Source organism: Pygocentrus nattereri, chromosome 9 (assembly GCF_015220715.1).
Source record: "Pygocentrus nattereri isolate fPygNat1 chromosome 9, fPygNat1.pri, whole genome shotgun sequence".
NCBI classification, from domain to species: domain Eukaryota; kingdom Metazoa; phylum Chordata; class Actinopteri; order Characiformes; family Serrasalmidae; genus Pygocentrus; species Pygocentrus nattereri.
In genome coordinates this window covers 22,497,418-22,514,386 of record NC_051219.1, presented here as the reverse complement: position 1 = coordinate 22,514,386, position 16,969 = coordinate 22,497,418, and the positions used below count along the sequence as shown (strand labels likewise).

The window sequence follows — 16,969 nt, the reverse complement described above, 5'->3', positions numbered from 1 at the left end:
GACCTCAACAATTATCGAGGCATCTAGGGAAGGATTTCTGCTGTATTGTTATGCCCGAATACAGGCCTTCCTTACCAAGCATACATGTCTTGAGGAAGAGTCAGATTAGCTTATTACCAAATCACTGCACTACTAGTCACATTTACACCCTAATCAATCAGCATGTCCAAAACAGCAACAGTAAAATATTTGCATGTTTCATTGATTTTAAGAAAGCTTTTGATTCCATTTGGCACACTGGATTATTCTGTTAGACTCTGCAATGTAGTGTAGGGGGTTAAGTATATGACATCATCAAGTCCATATATTTGAACAAGAAGTGTGGAATTAAACTTGCTGACAAAAGAACACAGTACTTCACTCAGGGGCGTGGAGTGAGACAGGACAGGGTTGCAGCTTGAGGGATACACTCTGGACAGGTCGCCAATCCATCACAGGGACATGAAACAGTGTTACAATAATAATAATAGCAATAATAATAATAATAGCACAGAACACAAAATTAATTAGAGACATTATCTTTTCTGAATCTTTATTCATTTTAAACATCTTTTCTTGGAGCAGGGACTGTAAGTCAGTTTTTAAACCCTCCCAACCTCCCACCAACCTCCTCACCCACCTCCTCACCCACATTTAGCCCTCAGTCCAAAGCCACGCCCCCAAAACACATGAACATGCAGGTGAAACACAGCTAGCTAGCTCACACCTACAGCTTAGCTAACATTAGCGCTGGGCTAATACAGAATGTCGGTATTTAAGCAGCAGAGAACATGTGAAAAATTAAAAATTAAAAAAACTAATTTTTTTTATTCCAAGAGAATGAAATGAGTCCACGCTCAGAGCATGCGCATATGTGCAGGTGGAGAGGTCAGCAGGTAGACAGACAGGTAGGCAGCTTGGTCTGAATGAAATGACTGGACGGGATGTCTACAGTCTTTATTGTCAGAGCATTTGATTTATTGATTTCTATCAGGACGTAAAGAGTATTTCATAAATATTTTAAAAATGTTTATTAAATAAATCACCTGCTCCACCTTTAAATATCAAACATTCAGGACTGAGTCAGAATTTCTGAAAAATCATAAAAGTATAAAGATCAAGTGATAAATAAGCTCCTCTTTACAGGTTTTACGTTCACGTTTCGAAGAGTCTGAAGTCCACCAGAGGGCAGTGTGGAGCAGTGTCTTCTGTTCAGGTCAGTTAGATTCGACTCTCAAACAGCTCTTTATTCAGAATCATTAACAGCGTTTTGATACTAAAATCAGCCGAGTTAGTGACATTATCAATCATTTAATTTTCAACCATAAAACCTGAATATGGATGATTCTGCTGAACTAGTTCAAAGTCAGAGCTCAAACACATCAGGGACTTTAAATGATTTTGGACTTTACGTATATGTAAAAAGAATATATTCCAAATATATTTATCAAATATATTTTTGCGATTTTTGCAGTCATTTTGCCTCATAGCACCATGCATATTATGTATCCCTTCACAGTGAATGGATTTTAGTGTCATAAACAGTGTCTCAGACATCATAACCATTTCATGTAATAATTTTCTGTGAGGGAGCTTTTAAAGGTGGAGGTCTGGTTCCTATCACCACCACTGTGAGCAATATTGACTCGGCATGTTTCTCTAGAACTGAGCATTTCACACCAAACCACTCTGAACAACTCTGTTTACATCTTAACCATTTAAATAGGCCAGAAATTTGAAATATCAGTGGAGTTTGCCTTTAATAATGTTCTCCCTGAGTACTTTAAGAAGCTCCTTCACTTTCACCATTGAGTTTGCTACTGAGATCTTCTCAGCCAATTATGTCTTTTATAACAAAACCTGTACACAAGAACATTTCTTACAGTTTTAAAAAGATGGTTCTTTAAGGGTTCTATAGCACAATGCCACATTGTTTACACATGAACAACAACATGAAAGTGTTCTCTCTTTAGCCTGAGAGCGTGTATTTATTTATTTTTTTAACTTGACTTTCACATTTCTGCTGTAATTTAGTTGAAGGATTGTTTTCAGTCCGCTGTTTTTCTAACCCTGTGAAAGAATCCACCTTTTTCTCTGATGAAAATCTGAAACTCTGATATTTGCAGATTAGAAATGCACCATCAGGTCAACAAAAAAACATTCTGCTGCTCACAACAGAATCCGGAAAACAAGAACATGTGAAAAAGAAGTTTATTCAAAACATCAACAAGACCTGTTAGATGCACAGATTCACACTCAGTATCAGTGTCTAATCTAGTGATGATGATTCTAGGAACACGTCCACAGTTTCACTCCAGATATTTGAACAGTTTCACACAACAAACATGCAAACATTTTACAAAATGGAAGAACAGAAACACCTGACCATTTTTGTGCCTTTGAAGAAAATCAGTCATTTTCTTCGTTTTGTTCATAACTCAGTTTTGAAATTCAAAACGTTTCTTCAGTGTTTAAAGATTTTGCAGAAAATGTCACTTTTTTGGCATCATTAGTGGCTGTGATTGTGTTTTATGTGTTTTAAACTCTCGTCCTCTTTCTCAGAATCTGTGCTTTTCTGTGTTTGGCACTGAGTTTTTCCTCCATTCCAGACTCACCTGGTGGGAGTTTTTGTGCCATATTACAAAATCCCTTAAAGTTATATATATTTAAAAGTTTCTAAAAATGCTCAGTGTTCAGTGTCTAATTTTTAGCTTTGACCTTTTTACAACTTCAAATCTATGGATTTTTGTGGTTTTTCAATCAAATCTGGTTAAGCTGAAGAGTTTTTGACATCCTCACTGCTTTCCCAGGTTTCCTGTTAGAAGTGCTCTGTACAACCTTAGCTGCAGTTCATGGTACAGCCTAGAGGTGGAATCATCTTCATTTTTTTTCCTTTGGAAAATTGTTAACAATTTTTTTGCTACTTTATTGGAAACACCCACCTTGTGCTTCCATTAACTGGCCACTTTTTTTTAGAAAAACCTAACTTGTTCTTCCACTAACTTGCCACTTTATTAGCTTTATACACTGATCAGGCATAACATTACGACCACTTGCTGCAGTGACACTGATGTGGTGGTGGTGTTAGTGTGTGTTGCACTGGTCTGAGTGGATCAGATACAGCAGTGCTGCTGCTGTCCACTCACTGTCCACTCTATTAGACACTCCTACTTTGTCAGTCCACCTTGTAGATGTCAGAGACGATAGCTCGTCTGCTGCTGCAGAGTTTGTGTTGGTCATCTTCTAGTCCTTCATCAGTGGTCACAGGATGTTGCCCACAAGATGCTGTTGGCTGGATATTTTTGGTTGGTGGACTGTTCCCAGCCCAGCAGGGACACTGAGGTGTTTAAAAACTTCAGCAGCACTGCTCAGCACTGCTGGTCCACTCAGACCAGCGCAACACACACTAACACACCACCACCACATCAGTGTTACTGCAGTGCTGAGAATGATCCACCAACCAAATAGTACCTGCTCTGTGAGGATCCATGGGGGTCCTGACCACTGAAGAGCAAGGTTAAAGGGGGCTAACAAAGTATGCAGAGAAACAGATGGACTACAGTCTGTAACTGTAGAACTACAAAGTGTAACTATATAGTAAGTGGAGCTGATAAAATAGACAATGAGCGTAGAAACAAGGAGGCGGTCATAATGTTATGCCTGATCGATGTAGGTCAGTTACTGTACCGTTTACCACCCCCACCTCATTCATTATTAGTAAGTTTTCACCACAGAGCCACTGCTGAACAGATATTAAGTGACCCTTATTAGTCCCACAATGGGGAAATTTCCCCTTCACATTTAACCCATCTGTGAAGTGAAACACCACATGCACACTAGTGAGCACACACACACACACACACACACACACACACACTGGGGGACAGTGAGCACACTTGCCCGGAGCGATGGGCAGCCTTATCCACAGCACCTGGGGAGCAGTTAGGTGCCTTGCTCAAAGACACCTCAGTCATGTACTTTGGGCTCTGGGGAGCGAACCGGCAACCTTCCGGACACATGGCCAATACCCTAACCTCCACCATGCAAATAATGGTGGACCATTCTCAGCAGTTTGTGATCAGATACTGACCATTGATGATGACCAACACAAAATAAACATCAGCAGATGAACTACAGTTTGTAACTGAACACCAGTAAGGTGGAGTTTCTGATAAAGAGGATGTAGAGTGTAGAACTGCTGTTGCCTCTACTGAGCTCCTGTTGCACTGTCAGCTAAAAACACTGGGATCCTAAGTACACACGGAGAGGTTTTAATAAGGTTCTCATCCTCCATGGTCAAATGTCAGTTTATGAAATTACAGTCATGAAAAGCAATTGTATCAAAATATGAAATAGTTTAGGTTCAAGGTCATGAAAAATGTACATTCATTTACATTCACAAGATATTTTTGTAGGCTCCACTGTGCTTTTTTGGATGTTCACAGTATACTCACTGTTTCTCTGTTCTAAATAAACCCTGTTGTAAATAAACATGGTAAAACAGCAGCTTATTGGGGTTCAAAGCACCTTGGCTTGTACATTTCATCGAAGGTAAAATCCTACATTTCTTCTGTTCCGCATCTTATTAACCTGTGTATAAAAGAATAGTATATCCCAGTCCTAATCTTCACTGCCCATGAAAAGTTTGGGAACAGCTTAGCTTCTTTTGGATTTTTATTAGTAAATTTTTGATCTTCAGTGTTATCTGCAAAGGTAAAGTCAGCTTTGCATTCTTCAGAGTGTGTTTCCATGAAGAGCAGGTTTTGCCTAAATAATGATTTAACAGCTTTCTTTTTGAAGGTATTCTTAAAAGCACAGCTCTATTTGGACCAAAGGTGGTTTAAACACCTGAAAGGTTTGAAGGGGCAAAAAGTGTGGCCTTTTGATTTTATTCCAAGCCAATCCAGGACCTGTTGTCAGTTATTTCTCCAGCTTTCCAGTTTTTGCAAAAAAAGTCATGATCTTCAGCACTTTTTGTTCATTATTTTAAGTTATTGCAAAACTAACTAAGAAAAATGCTCATTTGTACTCAAAACATTTTGAAAAGCTAGCTGACACCAGACTTTTGATGGGCAATATAGCTCCCCCTATTTAACCATCACTGTCTGACTCAGACTGTGGTTACTGAAAGCAAGGGATTGTAGACTTTCTTGCCATCTGCTGAGCGAGTCCCATGGGCCAGAAGCTCCTGGATGGTAATCCAATTATCCAAGATGCGTCGGCTACGCTTCTTCATGCTTTTCCTTTGGCTGAGCTCTAGGATGGACACCTGCCCCTGGCCTCCAGAATCCTGCTCCTTCTCTCTCTCTCTCAGAAAGTCCAGACGGCTTTGCAGCATGAACTCTCTGCGTCTGCGGTGCTCTCGAGCTCTCAGCAGTTGCTGCTTGCGCTCTTCCTTGCTCCAATAGCGGCCCATCTTCATCTCACTGACTGCATCGTCATCTGTGGTCATCCCACTGCGTTCCTCACAGATCTTCATGGCTCGAGCTTTCAGCAGGCGGTCTCTAACGGGTCGCTTGGCTACGTAGCGTGATCCATCGCTTCGGATCTTCACCTTCCACTCCATCCGGGGTGATCCCTGGGGAAAGGATGGTAACAAACTCTGAGGAAACAGCACGGGATTTAGTAGGGTTGTCGAGGGGATCTCCAGGTCTCTGTTTGTGCTAGCCAAGTTGCTTGGACCACCAGCAGGCTGTTCTGCAGCATCCTGAATCTCAGGACCATCTGTGGCATTCATATCCTTCAGTTGCATGCAACTTTGGTAGCGCTGTGGTATCTTGGAGCCACAGCGATGACTGGAGAGATATGGACTGTTTTCTGCACTCCTACCTCCTTCTGGTGCTCCACCAGTTGCCACTCCATTTGCCTTGGTGCCTTTTCGGACACTGTCAGAAACCTTCTTGCCATTGCTGCCTCCGTTGCGAGATAGAGAGCGAACCCTTGTACCTGGGCTGAGATTCTTACCATTGCATGCATCCTCACACTTTCGCCTAGAGCTAGGGGAGGACGGCAGATTAAGGTTCTCATCTCTTGACCTTGTTGTCCTGTGCCTAGTAGTGTGAGGCCGCAAGGTAGCTGAGGTGCTGGAGTCTGCAGCTGCTGAGGGTGAAGGGTAACGTTCACTGACAAGTGGTGTACTCCTGCAACTCTCCCCACCTGTGTTGTAGGCGCTGGTGCTCTCCTTGTCTGAACGTTCTCTTTCAGGAATTTCGTTGATGTCTGACAGTTCATGGTGGACAGATACTGCTGCCTTTGCACCTTCTTCACCTTCGTTTTCTTTCTCTGCTGGCCAGACTCTCAGGCAGCGTTCTCGCAGCTGTTGCATTTTTTGGGCCCTCAAGACGTTGCGCCACTTGAATTCAAGGTGCCTCAGTTCCTCCTCCAGCAATGCAATCTCATGTCTAAGTAGGCTCTCATTGCAGTTCATATCTAAAGGGACCTCTCCTGCAGAGCACCCCTGAGATCCTGCCAGCAAGAACAGGGGATTCCCATTTCTCTCGTACAGGCACCGGATCTCTAGCAACTCCCGGTAACGTTCACACTCTTCCTCAGTAAGTCCAGGTATTAGCACACTGCTTGCCATTGAGGCTGCGGTCTCTGAGGCTCCATGCTCCCCTGTACCATCAGGTGCCAGGAGAGAATCAGTGCTAAAGCGGAGTTCTCCTCCATGCATTGGTGCTAGGGAGCTACCATGGAACCTCCGCATGCTGCCAGGTGTGTTGGTTGCATTGGTGGTGGATGCACTGGTGGCATCATCAGCCAGCAGGTCATGTTCTGATGACTCCTCGTTCCGTGTGCTCTCGTCTGTACGCCCAACCCCGCTGTCCAGCTCCTGGCTGTTGCTGAGTGCTGTGTGCCACAGGTCGGGATGACCAACACGATGGCCACTTACTGAGTCACTGAGGACAGAACTGGTTCTCCTGCGGTGATGAGGACTGGCCAGGTGAGATCCGTTGTCCAGGACCTCCAGCTCCAGGCCGACCCCCAGCTCCAGCTCCAAATCATCTGCCTCGTTCTGCAGTGAAGATATACATTGGAAGATGGGGGATGAGGGCAGAGGAGATGGATTCAAAAGAGAGAAGTTAGAAGAGGCTGATTAATTTATTTGTGCTGTTTCTAGACAGTAAATCTATGGGCCTCATTTACAAATCTTTTTAAAACCCACTTACACAGTTTTGACTAAGACAGTCATTCACCAATGTTTTCTTATTTATTATACCTTTCTCAAGAACACATAGGAACAAACTTGATATTGGAGACTCAGTGTTACACAAGTCATCACAATTTATCATTTAAAAATAGCAGGTATCCAGATGCTAAAACAAAGTTGAAATTTTATATGCATTACTGGCCCCACTTTATTTGGATAGCCCCCACTAGATTGTCTAGAGATGTACAAATTATTATTAAACTTTCTGTTTGTTTCTGAACAGTGTTGGGGTTAATATTAGTACCAGGGTGAGAGTTAGGATAAGGTTTTTGGTTGAGGTTAAAGTTAGGATTAGGACTAGTACCAGGGTTATGGTTTGGGAAAATTAAGGTGAATTGAATAGATGTTTAGTTGAATATAACTAAAATGCATGAAAAGCATCTTTATTGGGCTATCCCAATAAAGAATTACTGAATTACTATTTCTGCCTCATAGTTTGCTGAAAGTACTGAAGAAATTGTGTGGAATGTTCAAAACTTTCAGTCCAGACAACATCCGTGTTTGTAAGTAGAAGAAGAGATATTTCATAATGTTTAAAATTTGATTAAAATGTATTGTTGTGTGCACATCTTTTGTGGAATAAAACATGCTATAAATTTTTATGTTTTTGTTTGTCATTGAAACAAACAGAAACGAGCCAGAACACAATGCAATTTATGCAATCTACACTCCTTGGCAAATATAATCCAGATTTAAACCCTATAGAGAATATTAACATGACACATTGACATTCACATTAATTGCAAAATAAGTCAGCAGTGTTTTTCAGCTGTTTGAAGCTGTCAGTGCTGAGAGTATCAATACTAACTCTTCATTCTGTAAAAGACTGTGCATTTACACACAAAACCTCAATATTTAAAGAAATCAGAGTGAAAAACTTTCCACCCTCACCAAATGCAGCTGCTTGTTTATGGATTTATTGTGAAGACCATTAAAAGATGAATGCTTTGCTATTTTGGACAATTTTTAATAACGACTAGGTTTGGATTAATATCTTTTGAGATGGGAATGGAGAGCAGACATACATTTTACACTTTCACAGTGATGTAATTCTTTTTGAACAGCAGAGGGCAGTGTTTGGCTGAACTCCCCTCAATATTCGTACTGTAAATAATCGTGGGGTGTCTCTTCCCATCTGCTGTAGTGGACGTTTAAACAGCAACAGATGCTTTACTGAGCCACCTGTGCAGGGAATACACTTGCTCGCGGACACACACCATCTGGAGCTTCCACCACACACACACACACACACACACACACACACATAGGCACACACACCTGCACACTACTAACCTCTAAACCTACATACATCCTCCATAGTCATAAATACAGTCCAGGTAACCAGGTTACTGTCTTAAACACAGCCAAACAAACACATCTATACTTGTAAAGGTAACACACTACATTAAGGGTACCTGTCAGTAATAAAGGCATTTACTAATGAATAACTGATCAGAAAGTAATGAGTCATTAACCAGGAACAAATGAATAAGTCATATATTGACAACCACAAGACTAAATTACTAACATATGCATTAATGAATGAAGATGAAGGTAATAAAGGCTTTATTCAGTGTCTGAATTTATCAGGAATTCATGTGTTAATTAATGTTGTCACAAAATCCCCCTCTGACACACTGCTCTGTAATATTATACCTATCAAAGTCAACTGTGTTTTTTTGTAGCTCCATCCTCTCATCATCTTGTCTTTCTTCTTCATCATGTTGTGTAAGCAGCTCTTGTATTTTCCTGTTTCTAGCTGTCAGGTTAAGTTTATTGTTTTTGATTTCTTATGTCACCTCATCTGTTTCTACCCACCTAGTGACTGTTCAATAAAATTAAAAGCTTACACTGACATTGTGTAGCAACTAGTCCTCATTTGTGACAGTTGCCACAGTTTTAATTCATCATTCATGTTAATAATATGATATTCAAACTCCTATATTGATACACAGTGCCTCATGAGGGAATGGTTTATCCTACAGTTACCACTGAACTCAGTGCCTTTCTCAGTGCAGTCCCTTTCTCCTGATGTCATAAGAATCCATAAGCACATTTTTGTGCTTTCCCACATCTAGTACACCTGATTGAACTCAACAGCTAACAAGCTCCTATTGTGCTGGTTGAGGTGTGTCAAGAGTGAGAAAAATACAACAATATGCCGTGTCAATTCTCAATTCACTATAAATAAAGCAATGTATCACGATTGGCCCCTCCCAGTCCTGTCCATGTGCGTTTGGTTTTGTTTAGCCCCCTCGTTTCGTGACTCCGCCCCTGATTGTCTCCACCTGTTTTCCACCTTTTCCATGTGTATTTAAGCCCTGTGTTTGCTGGTCTTTGTTTGATGTATGTTGGTGTTATCTGCTGTGTTGTTTGTACTGATCTATGTACTGTTGCTTGTTCTGTTGGATTCTGGTGTCTGTCATGTCTGCCCCCTGTTCAATCCGTGTTGGCTCTATGACCCTGGACTGTCTCGACCCTGATTTTAGATATGGCCACAATAAAAGTCACTTATCTCCGCATATGCAGCCGCCTCCTCACTCCACGTTACAGAAAGACCAGCCACCAAAGGACGCAGCGAGTAAGCGAGACTCTGGTATGTAGTTGTTCCGTCGGGATGAAACTCCGGCTGTTTCTAAGCAGCCCGAGTTCGACATGTCCCAACGCCACCAAGCCGGAGACAGCAAATCCCCTGGTGCTGAGGGAACACGAGCATCTCGTCGGTCCTGTAAGAAGGCGAAGGACCTTCCAGCCTTGTGTCCAGACGATGAGAGCTCAGGTAAGCGCCTTGGGTCTGCCCGTCTTGAGCAACGCTGCAGGGAGGAGCGACCTGCAGCGCAAGACGAGGCTAGACGGATGGAACATTCAGATAACCCGTACTGTGGTACTCGGCTCATTCGCAAGCACCACTGCGAGCTGCCTATAGCTCGAGTGAGCTTTGGGAACGGCCAGGTGGGTCCCATTTCTGTTTGTTCCTCCAGGTTGGAACAGAGGTTCCCAGCCCAAGTTCCTGATCCCGTGGCCGCACCCCGCGGCACGCCTGATCCCACCACCAGTCGCCACGTCTCCAGACCCACCGCTAGTCGCCGTGTCTCCAGACCCGCCGCTAGTTGCCGCGCCTCTGAACCCGCTGCCAGTCGCCACGCCTCCGGAGCCACCGCCAGTCTCTATGGACATCGTTGCAGGCCCGCCTTCCCCTGTGGACATCGTTGCAGGCCTGCCTTCCCCTGTGGACATCGTTGCCTGCCCCCGTGAACATTACAGCTCCTTTGTTCCCGCCCTCACCTGTGTCTGTTTCCTGTGGGCCTCCTGTTCCTGTGTCTGCTCTTTCCCGTGGTCCTCCTGTTTCTCCTGTCTCTGTTCCCTGTAGGTCTCCTGTTTCTTCTGTGTCTGCTTGTGGGTCTTCCATTTCTGTTCCTTCGTTTTTGCCCTGTTCTGTTCCTGGTTTTGTCTTGTTCCCATCTGTTGTGTCTGTACCCGTTCCTGTTCCTGTGGTGGTTCCTGTTCCCGTGTATCCTTTTGTTTCTGTGCCAGTTTCTGTCTGTGTCGGTTTCTGTTCCTGTTTCGGTCTTGGTTCCCGTTCCCGTCCTGTGCCTGTCCCGTGTCCTGTCATTGTCTAGTTTGGTTCTGTCCTTGTTTTTGGTCCCTTGTGTCTGTTTGGTTTTGTTCTGTTCTGTTTGGCGCACCACGGTGTGCGTGCCTTTGATGGAGGGTACTGTCACGATGGGCTCCTCCCCGTCCAGTCCATGTAAGTTTGTTTTGGTTTAGCCCCCTCTTTTCATGACTCTGCCCCGATTGTCTCCACCCGTTTTCCACCTGTCCCTCGTTTTCCATGTGTATTTAAGCATTGTGTTTGCCCCTTGTTTGCTGGTCTTTGTTTGATATATGTTGATGTTATTTGCTGTGTTGTTTGTATTTATCTGTGTACTGTTGCTTGTTCTGTTGGATTGTGGTGTCTGCCATGTCTGCCCCCGTTCAATCCGTGTTGGCTGTATACTGGACTGTCTCGGCCCTGATTTTGGATTTAACCACAATAAAAGTCGCATATCTCTGCATATGCAGCCGCCTCCTCGCTCCACGTTACACAATGACAACTGATGACTAATGGTGAATTCATGTTTGTGCCCCCTAAAGTAAAGTGATGAACCACAGATACCATTATGAAATTTCATAATAGTACACTTCATTACTGATTAAAAGCTAACAAAACAGCATGGGTTAATCATTACATACCAAACTGACAGTCATTCTTTTGCCCTCTAAAGAACACTGATGAACGATCAGTACAAACAGTAGCTACATGATAAGTACAAACATGATATTGACGAAATTCACAGGAACAAAAAAGCATATTTTATTATCATCTTATAACTTCTACCCAATACACAGAACCAGAGCATGTGAATATGTCACCGTAGTACACGGAAAATGAAGAGGAACGAATACATACTGGATCTGTTGTTCCACAAACATCTGTAAAACGGACAGAACTGCTAACAGCTAATTAAACTCACAAAGATATTCATATTGCAGCGAGCGGTGTTTTCAAATAACTAACACACGTTGAAGATCGAGTCTGTGACTCAACTTGACTGAAAAACTGAATGGAGAGCAAAAGAAAGGGAAGAATATCGCAGTTAGCGCCTCCCGCTGTCTCGGCTCAGTCTGTTTATTAGAATGGCGTCACATTAATGTCAAAACGCGAGGGACATTTCACGCGCGCAGGGTCGAGTATATGTGTCAGCAGCCCGGAGAACCAGTGGGCGTAACGAATGGGCGTAGATACTGTCAATCATTTCTTGCATCAGCGAATAACATAACAGAGATTAACTGTCAATCAAAACTTGCACTGGCCAATCACAAGAGTGAATGACCTGTCACTCATTTTATGCATCAGCCAATGGTTTGAAGGAAAGTGCATAAAGGCGTTACACATTGTTCAGACACACGGAAGTGGGAAGGTTTGAAGCTTGCCTTAAATATCACCTAATTTCTTATTTCACATGCAGGCGTGTAATTCGTTACTGTACTTTTTTCATGTATCTTTACTGAAGTATTTCTGTTGTGTGCGACTTTTTACTTTCACTCCACTACATTTCAAAGTCACATATTTTTTTACTCCACGACATTGTGTGAAACCTGTAGTTCCTTTTGTCTTATGTGCGCATGCGTACATGCTTTTAGGTCACTGGCAGAAAAAGCAAAAGATGGGGTTAACGCAAACACTGGCCGACCATCACTCATAAAAGCATTGGTGATCTTATAGAACATGTTCTTCCTGACTTTGTGGGTAAACACGTGAATACACTATAGAAACAGGTATGCAGTTCTGACTGTCTGACTGATTGTCTTTTTCTGAATTTATACAAACACCATTTCATTTTATAGTAAATTAGTTTGGCTGGTTTATGTTTATGAACAGCGACCTACAGATCAATATAGTAAAGGAAACTCATTTGTGATCTTGTGTTTAAAGCAAGTTTTTATTAAACTTAAACTTGTAACTAAGTTACAAATAAATCTTAAACTGAAACTTTGCTTGTTTGTAAAAAGTGATTTCAGAGCCACTCGGTTCTGTCTGATGGAAACTGTTTGCCTTCAGTGTTTTGTGTTTCTGATCATTTTAATAGACGTCAGCGACACTAAATAATGACGTTCTATTAAAAGACTGGTTTACCAAGAGACACATTGGAGGATTTTCACCTAAAATGAGTTCATGAACTGAGTCTTGTTCTAAAAATGATAGCAGGACATCAGAGTCATAATCTTTTAGTACTTTTACTTTTGATACTTGAGATAACTTGTATTTTTAATAACACTTGCATTTTTACTCTAAAGAAAGTTCTCTAAAGGTCTAAAGGAAGTGCTTTTACTTTACTGGAGTAATATTTTACCTTGAGTACCTACATCAACTCAAGTACATGATTTGTGCACTTTGACCACCACTGAATATATATTTGAATGATTAAGAAGTCTTTTGTGATTTATAATTAGTATTGGTAGATGGTTAATGTACAGGGGGGCAAAAAAGTATTTAGTCAGCCACTGATTGTGCACGTTCTCCTAGTTAGAAAGATGAGGGAGGTCTGTAATTTTCATCATAGGTACACTTCAACTATGAGAGACAAAATGAGAAAAAAAATCCAGGAAATCACATTGTATGGTTTTTAAAGAATTTATTTGTAAATTATGGTGGAAAATACGTATTTGGTCACCCACAAACAAGCAAGATTTCTAGCTCTCACAGACCTGTAACTTCTTCTTTAAGAAGCTCCTCTGTCCTCCACTCGTTACCTGTATTAATGGCACCTGTTTGACCTCGTTATCTGTATAAAAAAAAGAAAATTGTAGACCTGCACCAGGCTGGGAAGAGTGACTCTACAATAGGCAAGCAGGTTGGTGTGAATAAATCAACTGTGGAAGCAATTGTAAGCAAATGGAAGACATACAAGACCATTGATAATCTCCCTCGATCTGGGGCCCCATGCAAGATCTCATCCCGTGGGGTCAAAATGATCATGAGAACGGTGAGCAAAAATCCCAGAACTACACGGAGGGACCTGATGAATGACCTGCAGAGAGCTGGGACCAAAGTAACAAAGGCTACCAACAGTAACACACTATGCCGAGAGGGACTCAAATCCTGCAGTGCCAGGCATGTCCCCCTACTTAAGCCAGTACATGTCCAGGCCTCTCTAAAGTTTGCCAGAGAGCATATGGATGATCCAGAAGAGGATTGGGAGAATATCATGTGGTCAGATGAAACCACAATAGAACTTTTGGTAAAAACTCAACTCGTCGTGTTTGGAGGAAGAAGAATGCTGAGTTGCATCCCAAGAACACCATACCTGCTGTAAAGCATGGGGGTGCAAACATCATGCATTGGGGCTGTTTTTCTGCAATGGGGACAGGACGACTGATCCGTGTTAAGGGAAGAATGAACGGTGCCATGTATCATGAGATTTTAAGCCAAAACCTCCTTCCATCAGTGAGAGCGTTGAAGATGGAACGTGGCTGGGTCTTCCAGCATGATAATGATCCCGAACACACCACACACAATTTGTGGAGAGAGTTGAAAGTCCGTGTTGCCCAGCGACAACCCCAAAACATCACTGCTCTAGAGGAGATCTGCATGGAGGAATGGGCCAAAATACCAGCTTCAGTGTGTGTGCAAACCTGATGAAGACTTACAGGAAATGTTGGACTTCTGTCATTGCCAACAAAGGTTATGTTACAAAGTATTGAGTTGAACTTTTGTTATTGACCAAATACTTATTTTCCACCATAATTTACAAATAAATTCTTTTAAAATCCTACAATGTTATTTCCTGGATTTTTTTTTCTCATTTTGTCTCTCATAGTTGAAGTGTACCTATGATGAAAATTACAGACCTCTCTCATCTTTCTAAGTAGGAGAACTTGCACAATCAGTGGCTGACTAAATACTTTTTTGCCCCACTGTATACCTCCCTAACTTAGGAAAAAGTTCTATATACCATGTTCTGTGTTTATATTTCTGTTTATATCTGATAGCATCATCTTGTGTAATACCCATTACAACACCCATCTGTCCAGCCATCTTTTTATCAGCTTTTTCCTGGCCAGGGTTGGGGTGGGCCCAGAGCTTACATGGAATCATTGGGCACAAGGCAGGAATACCTCCTGGACAGGGCGCCAGTCCAGCGCAGCCATTGCAACATATTACTCATACTCCCTAAATATTCCATACTTTTGATTATACATAATAAGTTCTCTCAGATTTTACATCTGTATCCCCTTTTTTGCTTCTCATCAGCTGCTTCCCATAAAATGTAGAAATGAAAGAGAAAGACTCCACAATAGCATTCATTTAATATTTTTATTTTTTTTCCAAATGTCACAAAAACAGTTAATTCATTTAAAACACACACACCAAACCAAACAACGATACACACACCACATCACTATGTGGTGAGGATTCTGTAATTCCAAAGCTTCCATTTCCTTATTTGGTGCTTTCCCTCCTTCAACATGCTCTCCAAAATCCAGATGTCAAATTCTTCTCTTTCACAAAAGCCATATGGAATGTTAAAAAATATATAATTTCAACTAAGCAACAGATGAACATTTATTTAGTTAATATTTCATAGTAGTTATTTAATAGAGGTAACAGAAAATTTTTACTTACCTCTGCATGTATACTGGACCATCAAACAATTTCTGTTCTGCTTTTGGAGAGGAAAGTCCTTTTGTCTGGATCAACGCTTCTATAATGACCTTTAAAAAAACACTATTAGAACCACAAACAAAAAAAATGTTTTCATTCAGTAGAACAGCTTTGTCAGCCATTCTAATTGAACAAACAACAAACAAATACCTCTGGCATGAGAACATCCAAGGTAAATTTTACTTTGTCCAGAGTTGAAGTTGGAAGAGTTTTCTGAAGTAGACCGTTTAGGTAGCCAAACACAAGGTCAATGTCTCCTTCATCCTCTATGCATGACATTACCAGGTCACCTTTTGGATTTCTATAGTTTTCCAGTCACTTGGAGGGTCTTCCTCTAGTCATGATGGCCTGAAATGACACATAGGCACAGTTAGGTTTTTTTTTTCAAATCAGTTGTTCAAATCACTTCTTACAGTTGTGTACTTTATTAAGTAGCTGAACACTAAGCTTCTATGCTTATTACTTGCACTCTATGCTTTGTTAACATATGTGATGCTATTTACAAACACCAGACCTGGTCTACCTCAACAGACTGCACCTGAACATATTGTACTCTCTCATTAATATGCACAAACACCTAATCATAATTGTTGGATTACATATTGATTACAGTTTGCTTAATACAGTAACTTCCAACCCCAATTCCAATGCTGTTGGGACATTGCGTAAAACATAAAAAAAAACAGAATACAATGATTTGCAAATCCTTTTCAACCTTTATTCAATTGAATACACTACAAAGACAAGATATTTAATGTTCAAACGGATAAACTTTATTGTTTTTTGCAAATATTCACTCGTTTTTAATTTGATGCCTGCAACACGTTCCAAAGAAGTTGGGACAGGGGCATGTTTACCACTGTGTTATATCACCTTTCCTTTTAACAACACTCAATAAGTGTTTGGGAACTGAGGACACTAATTGTTGAAGCTTTGTAGGTGGAATTCTTTCCCATTCTTGCTTGATGTACAACTTCAGTTGTTCAACAATCCGGGGTCTTCATTGTTGTATTTTGCTCTTCATAATGCGCCGCACATTTTCAATGGGAGACAGGTCTGGACTGCAGGCAGGCCAGTCTAGTACCCGCACTCTTTTACCACGAAGCCAAACTGTTGTAACATGTGCAGAATGTGGCTTGGCATTGTCTTGCTGAAAAAAGCAGGGATGTCCCTGTAAAAGACGTTGCTTGGATGACAGCATATGTTGCTCCAAAACCTTTATGTACCTTTCAGCATTAATGGTGCCTTCACAGATGTGCAAGTTACCCATGCCATGGGCACTAACACACCCCCATACCTTCAGAGATGCTGGCTTTTGAACTTTGCACTGAGAACAATCCGGACAGTCCTTTTCCTCTCCACGACGTCCATGATTTCCAAAAACAATTTGAAATCTGGACTCGTCAGACCACAGGACACTTTTATCCACCTTGCATCAGTCCATCTCAGATGAGCTTGGGCCCAGAGAAGCCAGCAGCGTTTCTGGGTGTTGTTGATACAGTGGGGCAAAAAAAGTATTTAGTCAGCCACTGATTGTGCAAATTCTGCTACTTTGAAAGATGAGAGAGGTCTGT

General features: G+C 41.7%; 1 protein-coding gene across 2 annotated transcripts in view; it reads right to left on the bottom strand.

Annotated features, from left to right (window-relative positions):
• Window positions 1-3,865: 3,865 nt before the first annotated feature.
• The window catches only part of LOC108414268 (PDZ domain-containing protein 4), a 53,067-nt gene continuing 39,963 nt past the window's right edge, over window positions 3,866-16,969 (bottom strand). For both annotated transcript variants that reach the window (XM_037541536.1, XM_037541537.1), the window contains one exon: window positions 3,866-6,994. In XM_037541536.1, the coding sequence (XP_037397433.1) occupies window positions 5,090-6,994 (1,905 nt within the window). In that variant the 3' untranslated portion in view covers window positions 3,866-5,089. The remainder of the gene's footprint in view (window positions 6,995-16,969) is intronic.